The following is a 25,611-nucleotide window of genomic DNA, read 5'->3' on the forward strand; positions in this document are numbered from 1 at the left end:
TGACAATGGGGGGGGGGTCAGACCCAGTCGTAGAAAAAAAGGGGGGGGCATCAGTCAGAAGCGAAACTGTTAGCAAAAAATAAAAAAAATGTTGCGTGACGGACACAAACTCGCAAAAGTTAAGTTCGTAAGAAAACACGTTATCGTTCGGACCACACTATTTGACCAAGATGGGCATCAAGACAGTTCCTCACCCTCCCTATAGTCCAGACCTTGCTCCCTGTGACTTTTGGTTATTCCCTAAGCTCAAGGAAAACCTTAGAGGCCGTTATTATTGAGGAGATAAAAGAGGAAGTTACAAGAGTCATAGACACGCTCACGCAAGAGGACTTCCATCTGGCCTTCAAGAAGTTGTTCGAACGGTACAACAAGTGCATTGCAGTTGGAGGAGATTACTTTGAAGTGGACTTGAGTTTCATGCAAATAAAAATGCCCATACGAAAAAAAGTCTGGAAACTTATTGAAGGTACCTCGTACGTATAAAAACAATAAAAAAAAATACAACTCAAGATCGTTTAACAATCGTGGTTTATGAAGTAACACACTCTTGCAATGAAAACAGAAGAGGAAAGTATATACACAAAGGTTAAAAAAAATTGGATGGGATTTGGGTCAGATCCGGGTGAAACTCGCGTTAGGCGAAGAGGGCGGAGCATAAACAAAGTTTGGAGATCATCACTGGGAGGACGGAGGCTCAAATATAAAGATCAAAGTCTATTCTTCGGGAGCTGTAAAACTGTCCATCGGTATCAGCCTTCCGTACTAAGACACCATCTGGAAAATAGCCCTCGTTCGTCCAGTGCATCATCTGCGAGCTGCTGTATGGACCGTATACTTCCGTATCTTCCTGGCACCATTTGTACATCCAACACACCTCGTTGCTGTTGATATTGCTTTCTGAAAATACAATATAAAAAAATATTAAGATATCGTTTACAGAGGGACAACTGGTTTGAAGGCATTTTGAATAGGACATAATTTCTGGGAAGTTTGTGTCAGCATCTTTCAGCATGGTTAAAGGCGACACAAAGACTGCCAGACGATAAAATCAGTGCACTGTGTGTTAATAACGCGGGTAACGTGGTACCGAGTTGAACTCAACTCGTTTGTGTCAAGTTGAGTGCAAAGTGATTAATTTGGTTTAGTCATTTTGTTTTACGGCATATCAACTGTTTTCGGGTTATTTAATGCAGAATTCAGTTATTTTGGAAACGGTTTTCATGCTTCAAGATCTTTATATCTTTGAATATTTATTTGTAGAGTTTGGTTTGGTTGTTTTACAGCATATCAATCCTTCTCAGGTTATTTAATGACTAATCCAGTTATTTTGGAAATAGTATTCATGTTGCATTCAATTATTTTGTAGAAGGTTTTTATTCTTCAAGCTTTTTGTATCTTCAATCGCTAGTTTGCAGTGTTTGGTTTGGTTGTTTTATAGTGGATTTTATCGTTTTTGTTCCTTACCCTGCAGAACATGAATGAGTTTTGCAATGGAAGAAGGGAAAGGATTACAGTATTAATGTTTGGTACATTTTAAGTCAGGAAGTGGGGGAAATAGAAAGGGGGAAAGGTGGGTTGTTTTATTGTGCATTTTATAGTTTTTGTTCCCTGCCCTGCAGAACATGAGTTTTGCAATGGGAGAGGAAAAAGGGTTATAGTATTAATGTTTGGTACATTTTAAGTTAGGAAACCTATCAGAAAGTGAAGGAAATAGAAAGAGAAAGGGGAAAAGGAAAAGGGGGAAAGGTGGGTTATTTTGGTTTTGCAGAACATAATTAAGTTTTGCAAAAGAAAGTAGAAAAACAAAAGGCATCAAATGTTAGGTGCATTTCGTTTCAGGAAGCCAATATCTTCAGACAGCCTGATCTGGTAGCACCAGATTTTTTACCAGAGGAAGGGTGTCATTATTCAGCACTTTCACCCAACAAATAAATAAAAATATCGTAAAAATTGAATTTAACTTAAAAATCTTATCGAAAAAAAAAAATAACATAACCCATATTCTGCATAAGAACTTATTTTTAATAGTATTTTATTATATAATATTTTAATAGTATATTATTATAATAATAATATAATTATTATTTAATATATATATATATATATATATATATATATATATATATATATATATATATGTGTGTGTGTGTGTGTTTGTTTTTATTCCAGGTTGAAAAATATTCAAAAGATTAGAATCATTGAATTCCAACAAGGGCCGTTGATAGTGCTCAATCAAAGAGAGCAAATTTATCATTTATATCTTTAAATATTTATTTGTAGAGTTTGGTTTGGTTGTTTTACGGCATATCAACCCTTTTTGGGTTATTTAATGTTGAGTTCAGTTATTTTTGAAATGGTATTCATTATAACAAACAAGATGAAGAATCCAGTCCGAAAATTGTAAATACTTATTCAATAGGACAATACATTTGATACAAGACTTATCTGAGAACATTGCCAGGCGCATAAAATATATTTGTGTGAAATGTAAAAATTTAGGAGTCCATAGGGACTTATTCAATATGACAATACATCTATTACTTCTCTGTCATAGCTGACAAAACGAGGACATGCTACCCTTGTGGATTAAATAAATGGTTCTATTCAAAGTTATGTCCGGATTCTAGAGTTCAACAGACCGACCCCAGAGTGGTTGACAAGATACACTTGAAGAAGGTCAGAGGTTACATTACATTGTTCGAAACATTGTGAAAATGACAAGATACAACTGATGAAGGTTGTAGACTTCAGCGTCCGAAACATTACGAGAATAACACTCAAGGTGTAATAATCTACATAATACAGATCTGGGAATATGTTAACTCATATGCAAGGTTTTGGTAATTGGAACTAAGTTAGACAAAGTCGACAACCCTCAACCTCTATATGCTTTTTGGCCTTGTGCTACAGCTTTTTTAAATAACGATTAAAAAATTACCTGTCGATTTTCCATTTTGAGAACTTTTTCCTTTGTCGTCGTCATCATCGTTGTCGTCTCCTTGTTCCGAACTCCTCTCCCTCTTTTCCCTTGATTCTGCCTTATCAATCGAATCAGCAAACATATCTAACACATCTTCATCCGTCTCTTTGGCGGCATCTGGTTTCAATCGGCCAAATTTCGAGGAATCTAGCTTCAGAATGTGACGCAGCTTCTCGTAAGTCATTTCATAGACCTCGATCTCGCCAGAGTTCAGCAGTTTGTCCGCGTATTCCGTAAGACGCAGCATCTTTCTTTTGTCTTCCTTTTTCTTCTCTTCATCAGTCGTCTGCACTGTAGTTGATGATTCCGAGCTTGCACTGTCATTGGTTTTGCTCGTCTGTTTTTTGTTTTTCCATCGTTCGATGGACGGGGCAGTTTTCCCCTTGCTGCCACCAAGTCGGCGTAGAGCCTTCAGCACCGTCTCCCCGGGTTGAATCAGTTCCAACATCTGCTGATAGATCAACTTTGTGTCTAAGGAGTCGTCATCCTCGAAACTGACGCGCGATTTATTTTTCTTTTTTAGCTGCTTTATTTGCTGCCAATCAATATTGTCGATCCAATTGTCTCGGATGTCTTCCTGCATAAAAAAAAAAAAATTATTTTAAACAATCGTCATTATACACAGACTAATGCCCACACGGCATAATCACATTAACACAGGTTCTTGTTGCCACCCACTGGACCCAAGCAATGCTGATTCAGGAGAGGTGTCGTTGGAGATTGCTCAACCCTTGCCTCACAATTACATGCACAGGTAATCCTTTGTCTCTTGAGACTGAATGGAGGCATCTAGCTACACACACACACACACACACACACACATATTGTCGATCCAATTGTCTCGGATGTCTTCCTGCATAAAAAAAAAAATTATCGTTAACAATCGTCATTATATCATTCTTAACAAACTAAAAGAATGTAAACGTCATACGTTTTCCTTGAATTTTATTTTGATTTTATTTGTAAAGTTTTTGACTAACTTTTAGTCACTCTCCAAACTAATTGTATATGGGTTTTTTTTTCATAATAATTCATTCCTAGGTGGGTTGAACCAACTTCCCCTGAAAGAGGAAGTGACTAAGGAATATCAAATTTACAAGTGGTCTTCAGTCGCATATATATTCTGGCTAGGAGATTATGACAATGTTATATTTTTCTTGAGACTGAACGGAGGCATCTAGCCACACACACACACACACATTGTCGATCCAATTGTCTCGGATGTCTTCCTGCATAAAAAAAAAAAAAAAATCTTCATTATACGCAGACTAATGCGCACACGGCATAATCACATTAACACACTGGTTCTTGCTAGATCACTGAAGTTAAGCAACGTTGAGCCTGGTCAATACTAAAATGGGTGACCATTTGGGAATTCCACGTGCTGTGTGTACTCTCCGCTTATCTCGGCATTGTTTCCAGTCGTCTAGCAATTCTCCTTGCCACCCACTGTTACATGATAAGGGCTGTCCCCTTTTCATGTAAGTATAAAAATAGAGAGATTACTTAAAATGAAAATAAAATGAGAGAACGCAGAAATCGAACCTTGGACATAAGTTTTAAAGAACAATAGGTTTAAATGGAATGTCCAGTAAATTGTTAATTCTGATGAAATAAATAATAAATAAACTATTCAATTGTTAGAAAGAATGTGGATAATAAAATATGGGTTAAATGAATTGGATATGTAGGTTGAATTCCTTTGTAAAAACATCAAAGAAAAAATAGGTTAATTGGAAATCATAATGTCGGAAACGTGCAAAGTAGCACATGTTGAAACCCGTGAATTTTGCTCACGTGGCCGGACATGCATGGATTTATCAATATAGGAAGTGAGAGTTAGTTAGTTAGAGGGACAGTCAGTGAGAAACTCAGAGAGGGTCTGGGAATTCGAACGTCTAGGAAGCGAGACGGTCACTTTGAAACTAAAATGTGAAGCTTTGAATTCTTGATGATGAAAACCACGGCTGGTCGTGAAGAAATAAACCCATCATGTGTTTTGATAAAGCTCGTCTTTGTGTTTCTTACAAAAAGGTAAAGTGAATTGTTATTATATGTCTGTGTTATAAAATGTCTTAACATACACATCTCATATCCACAATGTGAATCTACATCTCATATCTACACTAAGACTGTCTGAACACTATCTCCTCACTCTAAGAGCGTCACATAGCAACACATCTATTAACCTAAGAATGAACATATTTTTAATATATATGAATCGTTATAACACGATCACGGAACGAACAATCTCTCTCACAACATCCCTCTCTAGAACTCTCTCAACAGCATCACTTGTATTGTAATAAAACTCTTAACGACAAACACTCTAATAAGACTCTTCTAAGACTGCGCGTTTAATAAGACTCTTTCTAAGCATCACTTATAATAAGACTCTCAATGAAACAGCTATATAACACCACTGGACCCAAGCAATGGTGATTTAGAAGATGCGTGGTTGGAGATTGGTCAACCCTTGCTTCACAATTACACACACAGCTACCCTTATAAAAGGTATCCTTTGTCTCTTGAGACTGAATGCATCTAGCTACACACACACACACACACACGGAAAAGTGATTGTGTTCTATGACAAAGACATACAGGCAGGCAGATACATAAAAGACAAAGCTATCAAACCAGATATTGTAATATGGAACAAGCTCGAAAGAACTGCTCTCATTATCGATGTCACAGTCCCAAATGATTTTGGCCTTAATAGAGCTGAACGGGAAAAGATGACAGAATATCAGAACCTGAAAAATGATCTAAAAACGACATGGTCTCTGAAAGAAATAAACATTATACCGGTTGTGATAGGAGCAACTGGCTTAATAAAAAGAACCTTCATAAATACTTAGAAGCAATCCATGGAAGACCAAGCTGTAACGAGATACAAATAGCAGCCATAAAGGGAACAGCATCTATTCTTAAAACAGCCCTCGGATATAAATTTAAATCATAAGCGAATCAAATGTTAGCTCCAGGAGGGAGCCCCTTGATATCTTAAAACTTACCGAAGTTAAATTTTTAAAAAAAAAGTAAAAAAAAAAAAAAAAAAAGTAAAAAAGTGAAATATTGTCGATCCAATTGTCTCGGATGTCTTCCTACATAAAAAAATTATTTTAAACAATCACATTGACAAACTTGCAAAATTTAAACTAAAAAAAATTTAGTAGTAATCCACTTTATAGAAGCACGAAGAAAACGGAATTCAAAATATGAAGTTAGAAAGAACGACCACGTGCGTATCTGTATTTTTTTAAAGAAACAAACATTTATTTATTTAAAGTTTCAAATTTTCGGCTTATAAAGCCTTCATCAAGAATTTTCTTTTTAAACAATACAATATTTTTTTTCCTTTTTTTTTTCTTACGTGCCATGATGTGTTGAAGGTAGAGATGTGCATATTTTTAATTGAGTGTAAAATGTTTCATTTCATAAAAATATAAATTTCTGAATTAAATAGTAATTGGCTGTATTTTTGAGATGAGGTGTTTTCATTTATTGAGATTGTCGGACTGACTTCCTCATCTTGGTTGTTATAGTCACAACGTTTCGGCCGTTTTGCCCTCCGGCCTTCATCAGGTGTTTTGTATCGAACTGGGGAACCGTTTGTTAGGAGTCTCGAACCCAACTCTTTATTATCATTACAGGGGTACCGTGTTCGGACTCCAGCTAGGCTCTGGGACATAGTTGCTGATTCTCTGTTTTGAATGTTACTTTTCACTGCCTTCGTTCAGGATTGAACTCAGCACCTTTGGGTAACTGTAAAATTTGATACAACGTCTAGGACCACTCGGCCATATGTCACTTGGTACCCCTGTAATAATAATAAAGGTTTGGGTTCGAGACTCCTAACAAACGGTTCCCCAGTTCGATACAAAACACCTGATGAAAGCCGAAGGGCAAAACGGCCGAAACGTTGTGACTATAACAACCAAGATGAGGAAGTCAATCCGACAATCTCAATCAATTGTTACGGTAGGTTGTCGTTTCTTTTTAATTTTGTTATATTTCGTTTTTTTTCATTTGTATCTAATGATTTTATTTACATGTTTTCTCGTGTATTTTCTTTGAGTAGCATTTTTACACTTTGATAATTGGCCACATTTGCCAAAACCCCGCCGTTGATATATTTTTTTCTTTTTTTTACACAGGCATAACCACTTATCAAGGCCCAGAGACCACTCGAGGATAAGGGTTAAAGAGTGTAGAGTAGTCAATTGGACAATATAGTTATTGTTAGTAATGGAAATTCGGTAAATTTGTTAACTTAAGTGAAACAACTCAAGAGCTTGTTTACATTGGACTTGAAGGCAACCATATTGTAGTCAGCTGGAAAGCAGGAAAACAGAAGACAATTCCACAGGCGTGTAGTTCTAAGAAAGAAGCTTTGATCATGGAATCTATGTTTAGGTTTAGGCACAGATAAAGAGTGGGGGGAATTATTGACAGTGTTTTCAGCTAGACAAGTGTTTCTTGTGAAAATTTGGTGAGGGGGGGAGACATAGATTGAAGCTCAGTCGAGCACTTTCCATGAAAATAACGATGAAGCAGAGACAAACTCACACCATCTCTTCTGTGAGATAGAGGTTGCAGGGAAGAGAAAAGGACATCTCCTACGAGGCTCCAAAGTCTATTTTGAACTTTATCAAGGCAGGACCAGTCTTTTCTAACAGCTCCTGCCCAAATGTGGCAACAGTACTCCATCCTAGGGTGTACCTGGCTCTTATATAGATAGAGAATTGCATCAGCAGTGAGATATCTACTGGATTGATAGAACGATCTCACCATTTTTCCAGCAGCCTTGGCAACAGATTTGATGTACGTGTTCCATTTAAGATCTGAATTAAATATTTGGAATATAGTTTGTTTGTTTTTTCATAACCTTCTAGGTTGTAGTATTTGTAAACGTAAGCGAGAGGAGTTTAAAATCTATCCTTAAAAAAGGTTTCTTTGTAAAGATTTTCTTAAATTTTGGATCAAGAGTGTATACAATATATTTTAAAGAAACTTTGAGTAAAAAAAATGTAAAGATTTTTGAGTAGTCTGTAAGTATATTAAATTTATGATAAATTCGTATAAATTACCTACATATGTGCATATCATATTCCAAAAATCATGTAAATTGATCAAGTAGTTTTATTTTTATAAAGGAGAACAGTTTAAAGCAATTAATAGGAATTCATAGGCATTACAACATAAACATTTTTTCAAATTGGTAAGCAAGACAGTCACCATTCAGATACCCACAAAATTTGATTTTCTTAATTAAAAATAAAATTACTTCAGCAATTTACGTGATTTTTGGAATATGATACTTTGATTCATCACGAACGCATATTTCTTTTGTTTTTTAATATAAAGGGAAATTTCGGACAAGAACCAAAAAAAAAAAAAAAAAAATTTTTGAAAACTTACATCTTTGTCAAATATATACGTCCCTTGTTTATCAAAGTGCCCCGTTTGGAGTTCCTCTTTCATATTAAAGGGGGTGATTTTAATGCCTTCATCGTAATCAATCGTTGCTTCTTCTTGACCTGAAAATAAAAAGGAAAATGATACATAAATAGAGATTTTGTTCGTCCGTCACAAATTTCTCTTTTTTTACTGTCCTTTTGCCACTCACCGGCGACGTCACTTCTCGTGACTTTACATCCACACTGCATTACAGGCGGATAAACAATTATGGTATTGTTTTTTATGTAAAAAAAAAAAAAAAAAAAAAAAAAATGAAAAAGTCAAGAAAAAAAAGCCGAGAAAAGAAAAAGTCAAGAAAAAAGTAAAAAAAGAAAAAGTAAAAAAAAAAGTTGACTTTTTTAGTCGAGAAAAAAAAGTTGAGAAAAAAAATAACGAAAATATAAAATATAAAGAAAAATATAAAGAAAAAATAAAGAAAAATAAAGAAAAGAAAGAAAAAATAAAGAAAAGAAAGAAAAAATAAAGAAAAGAAAGAAAAAATAAAAAGAAAGAAAAAATAAAAAGAAAGAAAAAATAAAAATAAAGAAAAAATAAAAAAATAAAGAAAAAATAAAGAAAAATAAAGAAAAAATAAAGAAAAATAAAGAAAAAATAAAGAAAAATAAAGAAAAAATAAAGAAAAGAAAAAATAAAGAAAAAATAAAGAAAAAAAATAAAGAAAAGAAAGAAAAAATAAAGAAAATAAAATAAAGAAAAATAAAGAAAAAATAAAGAAAAGAAAGAAAAAAGACAAAATAAAGAAATAAAAAGAAAAAAAGAAAATAAAGACAAAAATAAAAAAGAATAAAAAAATAAAGAATAAAAAGAAAAAAGAATAAAAATAAAGAAAAAAGAAAAAAAAGAAATAAAGAAAAAAGAAATAAAGAAATAAGGAAAAAAATAAAATAAATTAAAAAAATAAATAAATTAAAAAAAATAAAATAAAATAAAAAAAATAAATATACTTTTATATAAAAGTCACTGTGTGTGTTCCTTCCCTATAGTTTCCAAAATGGCTGAGCCTATCTTTTGCAAATTTCACACAAAGGTAATTTATGTCTGGCAGTGTTCTTAGATATATTTTGTATTTAAAATCGAAAAAATCTGATCCTAAAAAATAGTGTTTTTCTTCTTACAGATAAAAATAAAAATTTTTATAGGGGAATATTTTATATTACACCTGCAAAGGAGATAATAAAATCTTAGCACTGATTTTTTTAAGAAAAGAATTATTGGTATCTGAAGATATAGTTCGTTAGCAGAGCATTCAACTACAGATCGAATGGTCCCCTGTTCAAGCCATGGTGTACCTCGCCATTTTTTTCTTATTAAAGAGTTCAATTTACAATAAAAGAGGTACCATTTAAAATCGCTGCAAATCATTTCTTTGTTTGCATATTTTAAAACTAAACATTAATCAGAAGTGACTTTTCCAGGGCATTCATCATCAAGCCTAAATATCAGCTGACATGATATTGTAAACAAACACAGATGGAATTTGATGAATGACATTATCATTATTATTATTTTAAGATTTTTTGCAAATTAGTCCACTGTGCAAATTATTCCTTGCAATTTATAATGTTCAATAGAGGAATGATTGTATAATAATACATACGCAATCTGCATAAATTAAAATTATGTTTAAGCGTATTGTACGACAAGAATGCAAAAAAAAAAAAAAAAAAAAACGTAAATTTTCAAGCCTTATAAAATTCTTTGCAGTAAAAAAAAAAAAAAAAAAAAAAAAAAAAAAAAATCAAACTACCCACAGTAGAATTTTCACGGCCCGTTGTTCTATCATTGTTGCTAAGTGACGACATGGAAAAAATGGCTTTACCAATGATAGATAAATTAAAATAACGGTTTCGATTACTGTTAATTATCGGGGGGGGGGGAAATCTGAGACAAAACTTTACTAAGATCACTCCCAGACTTATACAGTAAAATTCTGTAAATTCTAAAGAAAACCTGTTCAGCCATTTTGGAGTCTATAAGGAACGAACTCACACACAATTCGATGAACGATATCATCATAATAAAAAAAAAAATGTTTGCGGATTAGTCCACCGGGCAAATTATTCCTCGTAATATATAATAATCAATATATAATCTATAAATATAAAAGCAAAAATGTATGTATGTATGTGTGTATGTATGTATGTGTGTTCGCTTTTTCTGTGTCTACAAAAGGCTTCTTTCAGAGAAGCGGTCGCTCGCTTCACAACTTTTAAAAACTTTTTATATCACATATAAATCGTAATATCTCACAGTTAACAACGAAGCTCGCCTGTCTATTTAATTTGCTCGATTTCGGGAAGATAAATATTCAATATTTGTCGCTCGCCGCATGTGGGTTAGTCTTTTTCCTATAACATCTTGGGGGCGAGGAAAAAAAGCGTTCAGCAGTAAATGAATACTATCCTGCAGTCAAACTTGACCTCATTAACTCATTAAAATGGGCACCTGCTAAATAAATTCAAACGTGTTTCCGTTAGCATCTCGCGGTGGGGCAATGGTTAATGTCGCACGTTTTTTTTACTTTAATTTACAACTTTGCCTCAACGGTTTGGATTCGATCCTCAAACTTACTTTTTTTACCCCCCCCCCAAACACCCGGGCAACGCCGGGTACCCCTCGCTAGTCTATATATATAAAAGCGAAAATGTATGTTCACTTTTTGTGTATGTCCAAGAAAGGCTTTTTTCAGAGAAGCGGTCGGTCGCCTAACAACTTTTTAAAACTTTTTATATCACATGTAAATCGTAATATCTCAGAGTTAACAATGGAGCTCGCCTGTTTATTTAATTTTCTCGACTTTGGGAAGATAAATATTCAACAGTTTTCACTCGCCGCATGTAGGTTAGGCCTTTTCCTATAATGTTTCCCCGTACCCCCAACGTCTTGGGGGTGAAAAAAAAAAAAAAAAAAAAGCATTCCCGCACTAAATGAAATGCTACCCCGCAGTCAAAACTTGACCTCATTAAGTCATTAAAACGTGCACCTGCCAATTTAAGTAATTAAATAAATTCAAACGTGTTTCTGTCAGTACGTCGCGGTGGCGCAATGGTTAACGTCGCACGTTTTTGTTTTTCACACTTTAATTTACAACTTTGCCTCAAGGGTTCGGGTTCGGTCCTCATACTTACCTACCAAAACTTTTTTTATTTTAATCCCCCCCCCCCCCCCCCAGTTTGGATTTACCCAAAACCACACACACCTCCAAACACCCAGGCAACGCCGGGTACCCCTCGCTAGTAATCTATAGACGATTGATTCTATAATAATACATACGCAATCTGCATAAATTAAAATATCATGTTTAAGTGTATTGCATGACCGGGCAACACCAAGCGTCCAACTAGTCTGTTGTAAATACTTGTAAGGCTACATTATATCTGTATGTTCTGACATTTAACAATTTAGATTCAAAATTTTCATTTATTCTTTTTCTTAACTTGAAATGCTTACTACAATATGGTTGTCTTCAAGTCCAATGTAAACAAGTACTTGATGAGCCGTTCCCCTTAAGTTAACAAATTTACCGAATTTCCTTTACTAACGATTACTATATTGTCCAGTTGACTGCTGTACACTCTTTAATCCTTATCCTCGAGTGGCCCCTGGCCTTGATAAGTGGTGATGTTTATGTAAAAAAAAAAAAAAAAAAAAAAAAAAGAAGCAATATCAAAAATGCCTTCAACGATTTCATCGCCACCAGAATGCAAGATTTTTACGTTACTGGCATAAATACACTTGATTTGCATTGATAAAAGGGTGTTGATTCTGATGGTGCTTATTTCAATCAAATTTTGGTTTGAGCCGAGATATATTCATCTGAATTTAAAAGTTAAAAACCGCAAGAACTTTCTTGTCAATCACTTAGATTCAAAACTTTCATTTTTTTTTTTTTTTTTTTGTCTTTTTTATTCAATTTTCACCCCAAACAAGGCACAGTGCCACTTTGAAGTAGGGGGCTACTATCAGGGACTTAATTTGCAGGGGCATTATGAAGGGAGATGAGTAGAAAGATGTTTGTTCACATTACACTTGAACTTCTGCATATCAGTACAGTTGGGAAAGCAGAATCCCGGAAGGGAGTTCCAAAGACCTGCAGTTCGACTTGATATTCAATGATATTATTCTTGATAATGATAATCAATTTACACATCACACACACTCGTTCACTATCCAGGTTTATCATCTATGTTCTATTTGAGAAGAAGTTCAACACTGTCTAACTGTTCTTATGCTAAATCTCCAATGATCACAATTGTGACGATTGGCTGTGTTTATTTGCCACTGTTTACGGTCTTGCGTTTCTGAAATTTTTGAGATGAGGATTGGTTATTCGTATTATTTGGATTCTTCAAACTACTGTTCTCATCTTGAGTGTAACTTTCACAACGTTTCGGTCGATGTAATCTCAGACTTATATAATATTCAATAGCGGATTGATTCAATAAAAATACATACGTAAATACGTAATGTGCATGAATTAAGATATTTCCTATCGATGAAATGTTGAATCCCTCTGTTTGTTCTACAAGTATTTTAATAGTGAATGCTCGAACAAACTACTAGCACTTGTACTCCTTCGAGGTGAACACCCCCGACAAGCAGCTAAATTCCACCCCTTCACAGTAGAGATCCCTACGTGTAAGAAAGCCTCTTACTCCAATAGTTTCTTCACCAGAACTGCTAAGCTTTGGAACTCGCTTCCGGGATACCGCTTTCCCAGCTGTACTGACATGCAGAAGTTCAAGTGTAATGTGAACAGACATCTTGCTACTCAATTTCCTTCATAATGCCCCTGCAACTTATGTCCCCGATAGTAGCCCCCTACTTCAAAGTCTTTTTTATTTTATTTATTTATTTTTTTTTTTTACATTTTCACCCCAAACAAGGTACATTGACACTTTGATGTAGGGGGCTACTATTAGGGACACAGGCTACAGGGGTATTAGGTGGGGAGTTGGGCAGCAAGATGTCGGTTCACGTTACACTTGAACTTCTGCATGTCAGTACAGTTGAGGAAGCAGGAACCTGGCAGGGAGTTCTAAAGTCTAGCGGTTCTGGGGAAGAAACTACTGGAGTAGAAGGCTCTCTTACATCTAGGGATCTCTACCGTGAAGGGGTGGGATTTAGCTGCTTGTCGAGTTTGTCGGGGCTATTTATGTAGAGGGGGGTACAAGTGTCTGCAGTTCGCCAGAGCATTCACCATTAAAATACTTGTAGAACAGGCAGAGGGATGCAACATTTCGTCGATGGGACAGAGGCTGAAGCTTAGATGCCAGTTCAGGGCCTATCAGATTGGTGACTCTCTTTTGAACCTTGTCTAGGAGCGAGAGACTAGTAGCAGATGCACCAGACCAAATATGACAGCAATACTCCATACATGGGCGAATGGTTGCCTTATAGAGGTACAGGATACTTTCGGGTGTTAGTAGTTTTCTAGCACGGTAGAGAGAGCCTACCTTCTACGCAGCGGCCCTGGTAATGCTTTCAATGTAATTGTTCCAACTCATTTCCTGTGAACGTTAGGCCAAGCAGTTTGAAAGATGTACTCTCAGATAAAGAGTCACTGGCCATTGCTATTGGTGACAGAGAAGGTTTCTTGTAGTTATTGAAGGAAACAAGTTTAGTCTTGGCAGCATTGAACGTGACCTTCCATTTTTGTCCCCATTCCACTACAGATTGGAGGTCATCCTTTAGTGCTTCTGCCATTTCTTTAGATATGTGTTCATTTGTTTGTGGCCCTGTGTCTTGCTTGGGGTGAAAATATAAAAAAAAAAAAAAAGAAGCATACTGTATGACCAGCCAACGTCAGGTGTCCAGCTAGTTTCATATATATTTTTTTTTATATAACACTAAAAATAAATTCAAAACGGTGAAAGTATAACATTTGTATTATTTATTTTTATTTAATTATTTGCGGACTATTATCCTCATCTTCATAGTTCTTGTTTCGCGACGTTTCGGCCAATTGTTCTTCTGACCTTCATCAGATGGTTAACTGTGTCAGGATAAGAATGTCGAATGTCCCAACTGCATTCACAGCAATTACTGCCTTCCATAGTTGTTGTTGCCTCACCACAGTTTGACCAACTATTCCTCTGGCCGTCACAGTTAACTATCTGACGAAGGCCAGAGGAATAATTGGCCGAAACGTTATGAAAACAACAACTAGAAGATCAGGAAAATAGTCCGTAAATCTATATATATAAAAGCGAAAATGTATGTATGTATGTATGTACGCTTTTTCTCGATGTCCACAAAAGGCTTCTTTCAGAGAAGCGCTCGCTCGCTTCACAACTTCTTAAAACTTTTTATATTATCTATAAATTGTAATATCTCGCAGTTAACCATGGAGCTCGCGTGTCTATTTAATTTTATTGACTTTCAAACGGTAATTATTCCATATTTCCCCGCATCGGCACGCGTTACATTCGGTTTTCGGTATAAAAAAAAAAGCGAAACTCAACTCTAATCACAGGCCCAGAGCCAGTGGTCTCTGGAGAGCTAAGTAACGTTTGGTCAATGTCGACTTCGTCATATCAGACGGGGGAGCGGGTTTTTAAAAACAAACAAACCGATTTATTGACCTCATTAAAAACTGTCCCGCACAAAATGCTAACTGCTGAATACCTATGGCTGTCACGTCAATCAAAAACGCGCACCTGTTTTTTTTTCACACTTTACTATTTTCCAACTGTGCGTCGTCAAGGCTTTTTTTTTCACACACACCTACAAACACCCAGGCAACGCCGGGTACCCCTCGCTAGTCTATCTATAAAACTGAACTTGTGTGTCTGTATATTTCCCTACTAAACTATTCTGACAATTTTCAGTCTACAGGCTCGAGATTTGACATGAAGGATATTGAGATTTGGAAAAATCTTTTTGATTGGTTTTTGGCCAGAAATTTGGTTGTCAAGGGGTCAAAGTTCAATGATTTGACCTTTGAAAACTACCAAACTCCTCCGCCAATTTTGGATCTAAACACTTGAAATTTTAGATGTAGGTTACTTTGACATGAATCAAACTTTTTAATTTGATTTGAGCCCAAAGCAATAAAAAGTTAAAAGGGTAAAAATTGGGGTCAAAGTTAAAAAAAATATTGACCTCTGCGGTCTCTACCAAATTACTCAGCCAATTTTTGCTCTAAACATTTGAAATTTTATATAAAGTGTATTCAGACATAGGGCAAGCTTTTTAATCAGTTTTTGACTGAAAATTTGGCTGCCAAGGGGTCAATGTTCAAAAGATTTGACCGTTGCGGTCTTCAGCAAACTAGTCAGCCAATTTTGGGTCTAAACATTTGAAATTTTACATAAAGGGTATTCAGACATGCAGCAAGCTTTTTAATCCGGTTTTAGGCAAATATTTGGCTGCCAAGAGGTCAACGTTGACAGAGTTGACCTTTGCAGACTCTAACAAACTCCTTGACCAATTTTGAGTCTAAACACTTGAAGTTTTAGATGTAGGTTACCTGGACAGACGTCAAACTTTTTAATATACATGCACATGAAGTTATGAACAGTACATAGGACCCGAGCAAAGTTGGGCTGAACTGCTAGTATATATATAAAATAAATTATACAAATTACTCGTCTCAAAAGTAACTCGAAATTAACATTTTTATTATTTTATGCAAGAAAGTAATCAGGTATAACGAGACTTCGTTTGCTGTGGAGTCACCTGTTCTTCTGATTCACAGATCGTGAAGTCGAGTAATAATTCCATAAATGATATATTTATTATTCCTCCTATATCATATTAGTCGTGTACGACTTGGGAAGTGGTAACTGTATTCCGAAAGGTGACGGGGGGGGGGGGTAACAAAATGCACCGACAACCTGGATGCGCCAAGTTCGAATGCAGTTCGTTCAGTAGAAACACTTTCACTTACGAAGTTGGCACCCTTCATGTGGAACCTCCTGTAAGCACCTAATGTTAACACTAAGGGAGATAATTCAAACTGTCATGATCTTTTTGGATGCATGCCCTCATTTTTCAAACTGGGTCTAAGGCTGACTTAAGGTGCTTACATGGAGTTGCTAAACACTGTACTTGATCCCTGGATAAAAAAAAAGTCACTAATAATAGGCTGTATATATGTAGCAGTACCCCCCTCCCCCAGAAAAAAGTATAAAAATGGTTCTCAGCCAATATTTACAACTACACAAATCCCAATGTTTGGTTTCCAAACTCCCCTGATCTTGATCCGATGGATTATTATGTATGGGGTGATACCAATTGCTGTGCCAGGGATCAGTTAATCGACAGAATTAAAGTGGGTTTTGAGGGTCTTCCAAGGGAAAGTCTAAAATCAGCTTGATCTAAATTCTGAGCCCAGGTTAAGAGTTCTATACACGCTAATGACGGTTATTTTAAGTAAAACACTTCAGCAATTTCTTTGCCTTTTGCATTTCATTGAATTCAATCAAATTTCATACATATCAAACACCTTTATATTTTCTGATAAAACTGTCAAATTTATCCGAAACCCACTGAATATGTACAATAGTTATTTCGTTGTAGATAAGGGAGATAATTCAGTATGACATAAAATGAAGAGAATCAGCTGCAGTTGACTATTTTTTGTAAGGTATTTTTTACGACCTGCCTCAGCGTAGTATAAACACCCCCAACCACTTCATGTTAAGAACAGCTTTCGGAATAACCCCCTTTCCCCAACCTCCCCATGTTAAAAACGGCTTTCAAGGTTGGGAGGTGTTTATTCCGAAAGCCATTCTTAACATGGGGGAGGTTGAGGGAGGGGGGTTCACTCCGAAAGCCATTCTTAACATGGGGAGGTTGAGGGGGGAGGGTTCACTCCGAAAGCCATTCTTAACATGGGGAGGTTGAGGGGGGAGGGTTCACTCCGAAAGCCATTCTTAACATGGGGAAGGTTGAGGGGAGGGGGGTTCACTCCGAAAGCCATTCTTAACATGGGGGAGGTTGAGGAGGGGGGTTCACTCCGAAAGCCATTCTTAACATGGGGAGGTTGAGGGGGGAGGGTTCACTCCGAAAGCCATTCTTAACATGGGGAGGTTGAGGGGGGAGGGTTCACTCCGAAAGCCATTCTTAACATGGGGGAGGTTGAGGGGAGGGGGGTTCACTCCGAAAGCCATTCTTAACATGGGGAGGTTGAGGGGGGAGGGTTCACTCCGAAAGCCATTCTTAACATGGGGAGGTTGAGGGGGGAGGGTTCACTCCGAAAGCCATTCTTAACATGGGGAGGTTGAGGGGGGAGGGTTCACTCCGAAAGCCATTCTTAACATGGGGGAGGTTGAGGGGAGGGGGGTTCACTCCGAAAGCCATTCTTAACATGGGGAGGTTGAGGGAGGGGGGTTCACTCCGAAAGCCATTCTTAACATGGGGAGGTTGAGGGGGGAGGGTTCACTCCGAAAGCCATTCTTAACATGGGGAGGTTGAGGGGGGAGGGTTCACTCCGAAAGCCATTCTTAACATGGGGAGGTTGAGGGGGGAGGGTTCACTCCGAAAGCCATTCTTAACATGGGGGAGGTTGAGGGGAGGGGGGTTCACTCCGAAAGCCATTCTTAACATGGGGGAGGTTGAGGGGAGGGGGGTTCACTCCGAAAGCCATTCTTAACATGGGGGAGGTTGAGGGAGGGGGGTTCACTCCGAAAGCCATTCTTAACATGGGGAGGTTTAGGGGGGAGGGTTCACTCCGAAAGCCATTCTTAACATGGGGAGGTTGAGGGGGGAGGGTTCACTCCGAAAGCCATTCTTAACATGGGGGAGGTTGAGGGGAGGGGGGTTCACTCCGAAAGCCATTCTTAACATGGGGAGGTTGAGGGGGGAGGGTTCACTCCGAAAGCCATTCTTAACATGGGGAGGTTGAGGGGGGAGGGTTCACTCCGAAAGCCATTCTTAACATGGGGAGGTTGAGGGGGGAGGGTTCACTCCGAAAGCCATTCTTAACATGGGGAGGTTGAGGGGGAGGGTTCACTCCGAAAGCCATTCTTAACATGGGGGAGGTTGAGGGGAGGGGGGTTCACTCCGAAAGCCATTCTTAACATGGGGAGGTTGAGGGGGGAGGGTTCACTCCGAAAGCCATTCTTAACATGGGGAGGTTTAGGGGGGAGGGTTCACTCCGAAAGCCATTCTTAACATGGGGAGGTTGAGGGGGGAGGGTTCACTCCGAAAGCCATTCTTAACATGGGGAGGTTGAGGGGGGAGGGTTCACTCCGAAAGCCATTCTTAACATGGGGAGGTTGAGGGGGGAGGGTTCACTCCGAAAGCCATTCTTAACATGGGGGAGGTTGAGGGGAGGGGGGTTCACTCCGAAAGCCATTCTTAACATGGGGAGGTTGAGGGGGGAGGGTTCACTCCGAAAGCCATTCTTAACATGGGGAGGTTGAGGGGGGAGGGTTCACTCCGAAAGCCATTCTTAACATGGGGAGGTTGAGGGGGGAGGGTTCACTCCGAAAGCCATTCTTAACATGGGGAGGTTGAGGGGGGAGGGTTCACTCCGAAAGCCATTCTTAACATGGGGGAGGTTGAGGGGAGGGGGGTTCACTCCGAAAGCCATTCTTAACATGGGGAGGTTGAGGGAGGGGGGTTCACTCCGAAAGCCATTCTTAACATGGGGAGGTTGAGGGGGGAGGGTTCACTCCGAAAGCCATTCTTAACATGGGGGAGGTTGAGGGGAGGGGGGTTCACTCCGACAGCCATTCTTAACATGGGGAGGTTGAGGGGGGAGGGTTCACTCCGAAAGCCATTCTTAACATGGGGAGGTTGAGGGGGGAGGGTTCACTCCGAAAGCCATTCTTAACATGGGGAGGTTGAGGGGGGAGGGTTCACTCCGAAAGCCATTCTTAACATGGGGGAGGTTGAGGGGAGGGGGGTTCACTCCGAAAGCCATTCTTAACATGGGGGAGGTTGAGGGAGGGGGGTTCACTCCGAAAGCCATTCTTAACATGGGGAGGTTGAGGGGGGAGGGTTCACTCCGAAAGCCATTCTTAACATGGGGGAGGTTGAGGGAGGGGGGTTCACTCCGAAAGCCATTCTTAACATGGGGAGGTTGAGGGGGGAGGGTTCACTCCGAAAGCCATTCTTAACATGGGGAGGTCGAGGGAGGGAGGGGGGTTCATTCCGAAAGACGTTCTAAACATGGGGAGGTTGAGGGGGGAGGGTTCACTCCGAAAGCCATTCTTAACATGGGGAGGTTGAGGGGGGAGGGTTCACTCCGAAAGCCATTCTTAACATGGGGGAGGTTGAGGGGAGGGGGGTTCACTCCGAAAGCCATTCTTAACATGGGGGAGGTTGAGGGGAGGGGGGTTCACTCCGAAAGCCATTCTTAACATGGGGAGGTTGAGGGGGGAGGGTTCACTCCGAAAGCCATTCTTAACATGGGGAGGTTGAGGGGGGAGGGTTCACTCCGAAAGCCATTCTTAACATGGGGGAGGTTGAGGGGAGGGGGGTTCACTCCGAAAGCCATTCTTAACATGGGGGAGGTTGAGGGGAGGGGGGTTCACTCCGAAAGCCATTCTTAACATGGGGAGGTTGAGGGGGGAGGGTTCACTCCGAAAGCCATTCTTAACATGGGGAGGTTGAGGGGGGAGGGTTCACTCCGAAAGCCATTCTTAACATGGGGGAGGTTGAGGGGAGGGGGGTTCACTCCGAAAGCCATTCTTAACATGGGGGAGGTTGAGGGAGGGGGTTCACTCCGAAAGCCATTCTTAACATGGGGAGGTTGAGGGGGGAGGGTTCACTCCGAAAGCCATTCTTAACATGGGGGAGGTTGAGGGGAGGGGGGTTCACTCCGAAAGCCATTCTTAACATGGGGGAGGTTGAGGGAGGGGGGTTCACTCCGAAAGCCATTCTTAACATGGGGAGGTTGAGGGGGGAGGGTTCACTCCGAAAGCCATTCTTAACATGGGGAGGTCGAGGGAGGGAGGGGGGTTCATTCCGAAAGACGTTCTAAACATGGGGAAGTTGAGGGAGGCGGGGGTTTCATTCCGAAAGACGTTCTTAACATGGGGAGGTTGAGGGGGGAGGGTTCACTCCGAAAGCCATTCTTAACATGGGGAGGTTGAGGGGGGAGGGTTCACTCCGAAAGCCATTCTTAACATGGGGGAGGTTGAGGGGAGGGGGGTTCACTCCGAAAGCCATTCTTAACATGGGGGAGGTTGAGGGAGGGGGGTTCATTCCGAAAGCCATTCTTAACATGGGGAGGTTGAGGGGGGGGGGGTTCATTCCGAAAGCCGTTCTTAACAAGGGGAGGTCGGAGTGTTTATAATACACTGGGGCACGTGGTAAAAGTTTGCCATTTGTAATGCAAACAAGATAACAACTGTTTTCTTTTCCCAATTAAATTGAATTATAAAAATTTGGCAAGCGACACGTATAAAGAAAAAAAAAAAAAACAGTTTGGTTTTGTGTAACAATATTAAAAAAAATGTAATTTGATATAAACAGAGTAAACTATTTACATACGCGTGATTTATAGCGATACGATATTTGTTCGTGTTGTTATGTATCTCGAGCCATTCATCAACGATGCATGGAGCATTAACAGCAGGGAGATGACGAACTGACAACTTGGGTGTGCAAAGTTCGAACCCAGTTTGTTCCATGGAAGCACTTTCACTTAGGAATGTTGGCAACCTTCATGTGGTTCCACCAGTAAATGACTAATGTCTTTCTAGAAAGTATTCCAATTAGAAAGATATCAGGAAAACGAATGCCAACAACAATCATCTGATTCATCTATAATAGAAATCTCACCTGTTTAAATGTATGTATGTATGTATGTATGTCAGGTCATGTTATATGCTACTGGGTACCATGTAACCCAGTACTACCTGCCTCATGGTTGGATCACCGGCAACTAAACTGGTTCCCCCACCAGACTTGTTTGGAGAGGAGGGTAGCTAGTCTCCCTGAAGGATTAAAAACAAGACCTTCCAAAGGGCGAATGAACCCTTTTTCGGCGTCAACGGCCAACTAGCACCATGTGTGTTTGTGTGTATGTATGTGTGTGTTGGGGTGGAGAGGGCTCCCGTAAGCTGTGGTGAAGGCAACCTTTCTAGGAGAAGCAAATCTGATTTAAAAAACCATAAAGCGGGAGACCAGTACCAGTTTAACTTGTTGCTGGCTATCTTGCTCTTGCTGGATCTCAACATTTTGAACCGAGAGAGAGACTTAGCTGTCGTACAAAGCTGTAGCATCATCTGTGTACAGATACTCCCTCAGGCATTTGTCTATTAAAATGGTCCTGTGGTGATGGAAGTCATTTTTGGGCTCATGGACTTTAAGTGTTTGAGGGAGTGGCACTCGTCTGACAAGACGTTGCAATCATCATGTTTGCATACCTTCTATTATATAAAGCTCACCTGTCTGTTTAAATGTATGTATGTATGTATGTATGTCTGTCTAAAACTTTCGATAGAGGTGAAGGATTTATCTGTATGGAGCCATTCACCAACAGGGGGATGACGAACTGACAACTTGGGTGTGCAAAGTTTGAATCCAGTTCGTTTCTGAAATTCCGTCCCAATAGTGTAGAAGCGCCAAGAAGTTATTTAAATCTGTTAGATGTAAATAATTTCTTGGATCTACGCCAAACGGTAGACATCCAAAAATAACATTGTTCTAAATGTTTTATTATCAGCATTTTTTTTTTTTTTGCATTAATTTTTTTTTTTTTTTTTTTTAGATAAAAAACATAAAAAACGCAACCTGAAAATATGAAAACAGGGGGGGGGGGAGAAAATTGTAAAACAGTAAAAAGAGAATTAAAGGAGAAAAAAAGAGAAAATAGAAAAGAGGGAGGAAGGAAGAGGATGAAAAAAAAGAAATAAAATGAAAACTTAAAAATGGAAAAAAGAAAGAAAAGAGGGAAAGAAAAGGAAAAAGAAAAGGGGAAAAAGAGGGTGAAGAAAAGCAAGGAAAGCAAAGGAAGACAGAAATAAAATGAAAACTTAAAAATGGAAAAGGAAAGAAAGAAAAAGGGAAGGAAAAAAAAGCAAAAAAGAGGGAGGAAGAAAGAGGATGAAGAAAAGGAAGGAAGAAAGAGGATGAAGAAAAGGGAGGAAGAAAGAGGATGAAGAAAAGGGAGGAAGAAAGAGGATGAAGAAAAGGGAGGAAGAAAGAGGATGAAGAAAAGGGAGGAAGAAAGAGGATGAAGAAAAGGGAGGAAGAAAGAGGATGAAGAAAAGGGAGGAAGAAAGAGGATGAAGAAAAGGGAGGAAGAAAGAGGATGAAGAAAAGGGAGGAAGAAAGAGGATGAAGAAAAGGGAGGAAGAAAGAGGATGAAGAAAAGGGAGGAAGAAAGAGGATGAAGAAAAGGGAGGAAGAAAGAGGATGAAGAAAAGGGAGGAAGAAAGAGGATGAAGAAAAGGGAGGAAGAAAGAGGATGAAGAAAAGGGAGGAAGAAAGAGGATGAAGAAAAGGGAGGAAGAAAGAGGATGAAGAAAAGGGAGGAAGAAAGAGGATGAAGAAAAGGGAGGAAGAAAGAGGATGAAGAAAAGGGAGGAAGAAAGAGGATGAAGAAAAGGGAGGAAGAAAGAGGATGAAGAAAAGGGAGGAAGAAAGAGGATGAAGAAAAGGGAGGAAGAAAGAGGATGAAGAAAAGTGAGGAAGAAAGAGGATGAAGAAAAGTGAGGAAGAAAGAGGATGAAGAAAAGGGAGGAAGAAAGAGGATGAAGAAAAGGGAGGAAGAAAGAGGATGAAGAAAAGGGAGGAAGAAAGAGGATGAAGAAAAGGGAGGAAGAAAGAGGATGAAGAAAAGGGAGGAAGAAAGAGGATGAAGAAAAGGGAGGAAGAAGAGGATGAAGAAAAGGGAGGAAGAAAGAGGATGAAGAAAAGGGAGGAGAAAGAGGATGAAGAAAAGGGAGGAAGAAAGAGGATGAAGAAAAGGGAGGAAGAAAGAGGATGAAGAAAAGGGAGGAAGAAAGAGGATGAAGAAAAGGGAGGAAGAAAGAGGATGGAAGAAGAAAAGGGAGGAAGAAAGAGGATGAAGAAAAGGGAGGAAGAAAGAGGATGAAGAAAAGGGAGGAAGAAAGAGGATGAAGAAAAGGGAGGAAGAAAGAGGATGAAGAAAAGGGAGGAAGAAAGAGGATGAAGAAAGGGAGGAAGAAAGAGGATGAAGAAAAGGGAGGAAGAAAGAGGATGAAGAAAAGGGAGGAAGAAGAGGAGAAGAAAAGGGAGGAAGAAAGAGGATGAAGAAAAGGGAGGAAGAAAGAGGATGAAGAAAAGTGAGGAAGAAAGAGGATGAAGAAAAGTGAGGAAGAAAGAGGATGAAGAAAAGGGAGGAAGAAAGAGGATGAAGAAAAGGGAGGAAGAAAGAGGATGAAGAAAAGGGAGGAAGAAAGAGGATGAAGAAAAGGGAGGAAGAAAGAGGATGAAGAAAAGGGAGGAAGAAAGAGGATGAAGAAAAGGGAGGAAGAAAGAGGATGAAGAAAAGGGAGGAAGAAAGAGGATGAAGAAAAGGGAGGAAGAAAGAGGATGAAGAAAAGGGAGGAAGAAAGAGGATGAAGAAAAGGGAGGAAGAAAGAGGATGAAGAAAAGGGAGGAAGAAAGAGGATGAAGAAAAGGGAGGCAAGAAAGAGGATGAAGAAAAGGGAGGAAGAAAGAGGATGAAGAAAAGGGAGGCAAGAAAAGGAAGTAAAAATAAAATGAAAACTGTAAAATGGAAAAGGGATGAAAGAAAAGGGGAAAGAAAAAAAAAGAGGGAAATAGGAAAACTTAAAAAAGAAAAGGAAAAAAAGAGGGAGGAAGGAAGAGGGTGAAGAAAAGGAAGAAGAAATAAAACGAAAACTTGAAAATGGAAAAGGGAAAGAAAAAATAAGAAAAGAAATAAAGAAAATGTAAAAAAAAAGAAAAGAGAAATAAAGAAAATGTAAAAAAAAAGAAAAAAGAAATAAAGAAAATGTAAAAAAAAAGAAAAGAGAAATAAAGAAAATGTAAAAAAAAAAGAAAAAAGTAGCCCATCTACTTCCTGAAAAATTATATCCACTCTTAAAATCTCAAACTAATTTTCCATCATATTTTGTGGAAAAACAGAATTTAAAAGTAGAGGGAATTAAAGGAGAAAAAAAAAAGTGACACCATAATCTATAACAGACACGAGGGGAAAACGAATGAACACGTATCCAAGGCAACAGCGGAAACCCTAGAGAAAAACCTATTTTTAAGATCAGATTTTTTCGATTTTCGATACTTATCTGATGAATTTCTGTAGGAAACATATCTAAGAACACTGCCAGATATATAAATTAACTTTGTGTGAAATTTGCAAAAGATAGGCTCAGCTATTTTGGAACCTATGAGGAATGGGACACACACACACACACACACACACACACACACACAGTGACTTTTATATAATAGTGATTAAATCCTTAAGTAAGAGAAAAATCCAAGTTGTTCTCGATGGTCGTACATCTAAACAATATGATATTAATGCGGGAGTGCCTCAAGGGTCTATCCTTATTCCTAATATTTATAAATGACCTCCCTGATAAAATTGTCTCTGAGATGCGTATATTTGCTGATGACACCACACTCTATAACAGGTACGAGGGAAAAACAAATGAACACATATCTAAGGAAAATGGCAGAAACACTAGATGAAGACCTCCAACCTGTGGTGGAATGAGGACAAAAATGGATGGTTACATTCAATGCTGCCAAGACTAAGCTTGTTTCCTTCAATAATTACAAGAAACCATCTCAACCACTAATAGTTATAGCTAATGATTAAGGCGGTGACAACAGCATATTCTTTTCATTGTTTTTACTCTCGAATATATACCCAACACAGTTAGACACAACTAATCAACCGAGAACCACATCACGCTATATAAAAACATAAGATATCAATGGATATATACCTGAGAATCAAAACGACGAAAAGAATTTTTTTTTTCTTTTACAAATGAGTCACCACTTATTAAGGCCCTAAGACCACTCGAGGATAAGGGCTATTGAGTGTACAGTAATCATTGGGATTATATCATAGTAGTCGTTAGTAATGGAGATTTGATAAATTGGATTACATAAGGGGGCGGTTCATCAAGAATTTGTTTATATTGGACTTGAAGACAACGAAGTTGTAGTCAACTGGGAAACAGTCTTGTCGGAGTTGTCCGGGATATTTACATTTATATTACGTGTGAACGTTAAGCTGATGA

General features: G+C 38.6%; 1 protein-coding gene across 1 annotated transcript in view; it reads right to left on the minus strand.

Moving 5' to 3' along the window:
• Nucleotides 1-511: 511 nt before the first annotated feature.
• LOC145269126 (CD2 antigen cytoplasmic tail-binding protein 2 homolog) overlaps nt 512-25,611 on the minus strand; it is a 53,124-nt gene continuing 28,024 nt past the window's right edge. Inside the window, exons 2-4 of the mRNA XM_080124726.1 lie at nt 8,405-8,523; nt 2,939-3,557; nt 512-897 (exon numbers count right to left, since the gene is read on the minus strand). Coding sequence (XP_079980852.1) covers nt 695-897; nt 2,939-3,557; nt 8,405-8,523 — 941 coding nt within the window. The 3' untranslated portion in view covers nt 512-694. The remainder of the gene's footprint in view (nt 898-2,938; nt 3,558-8,404; nt 8,524-25,611) is intronic.

Source organism: Euprymna scolopes, chromosome 45 (genome assembly GCF_053919585.1).
Source record: "Euprymna scolopes isolate OS-2025 chromosome 45, ASM5391958v1, whole genome shotgun sequence".
NCBI classification, from domain to species: Eukaryota; Metazoa; Mollusca; class Cephalopoda; order Sepiida; family Sepiolidae; genus Euprymna; species Euprymna scolopes.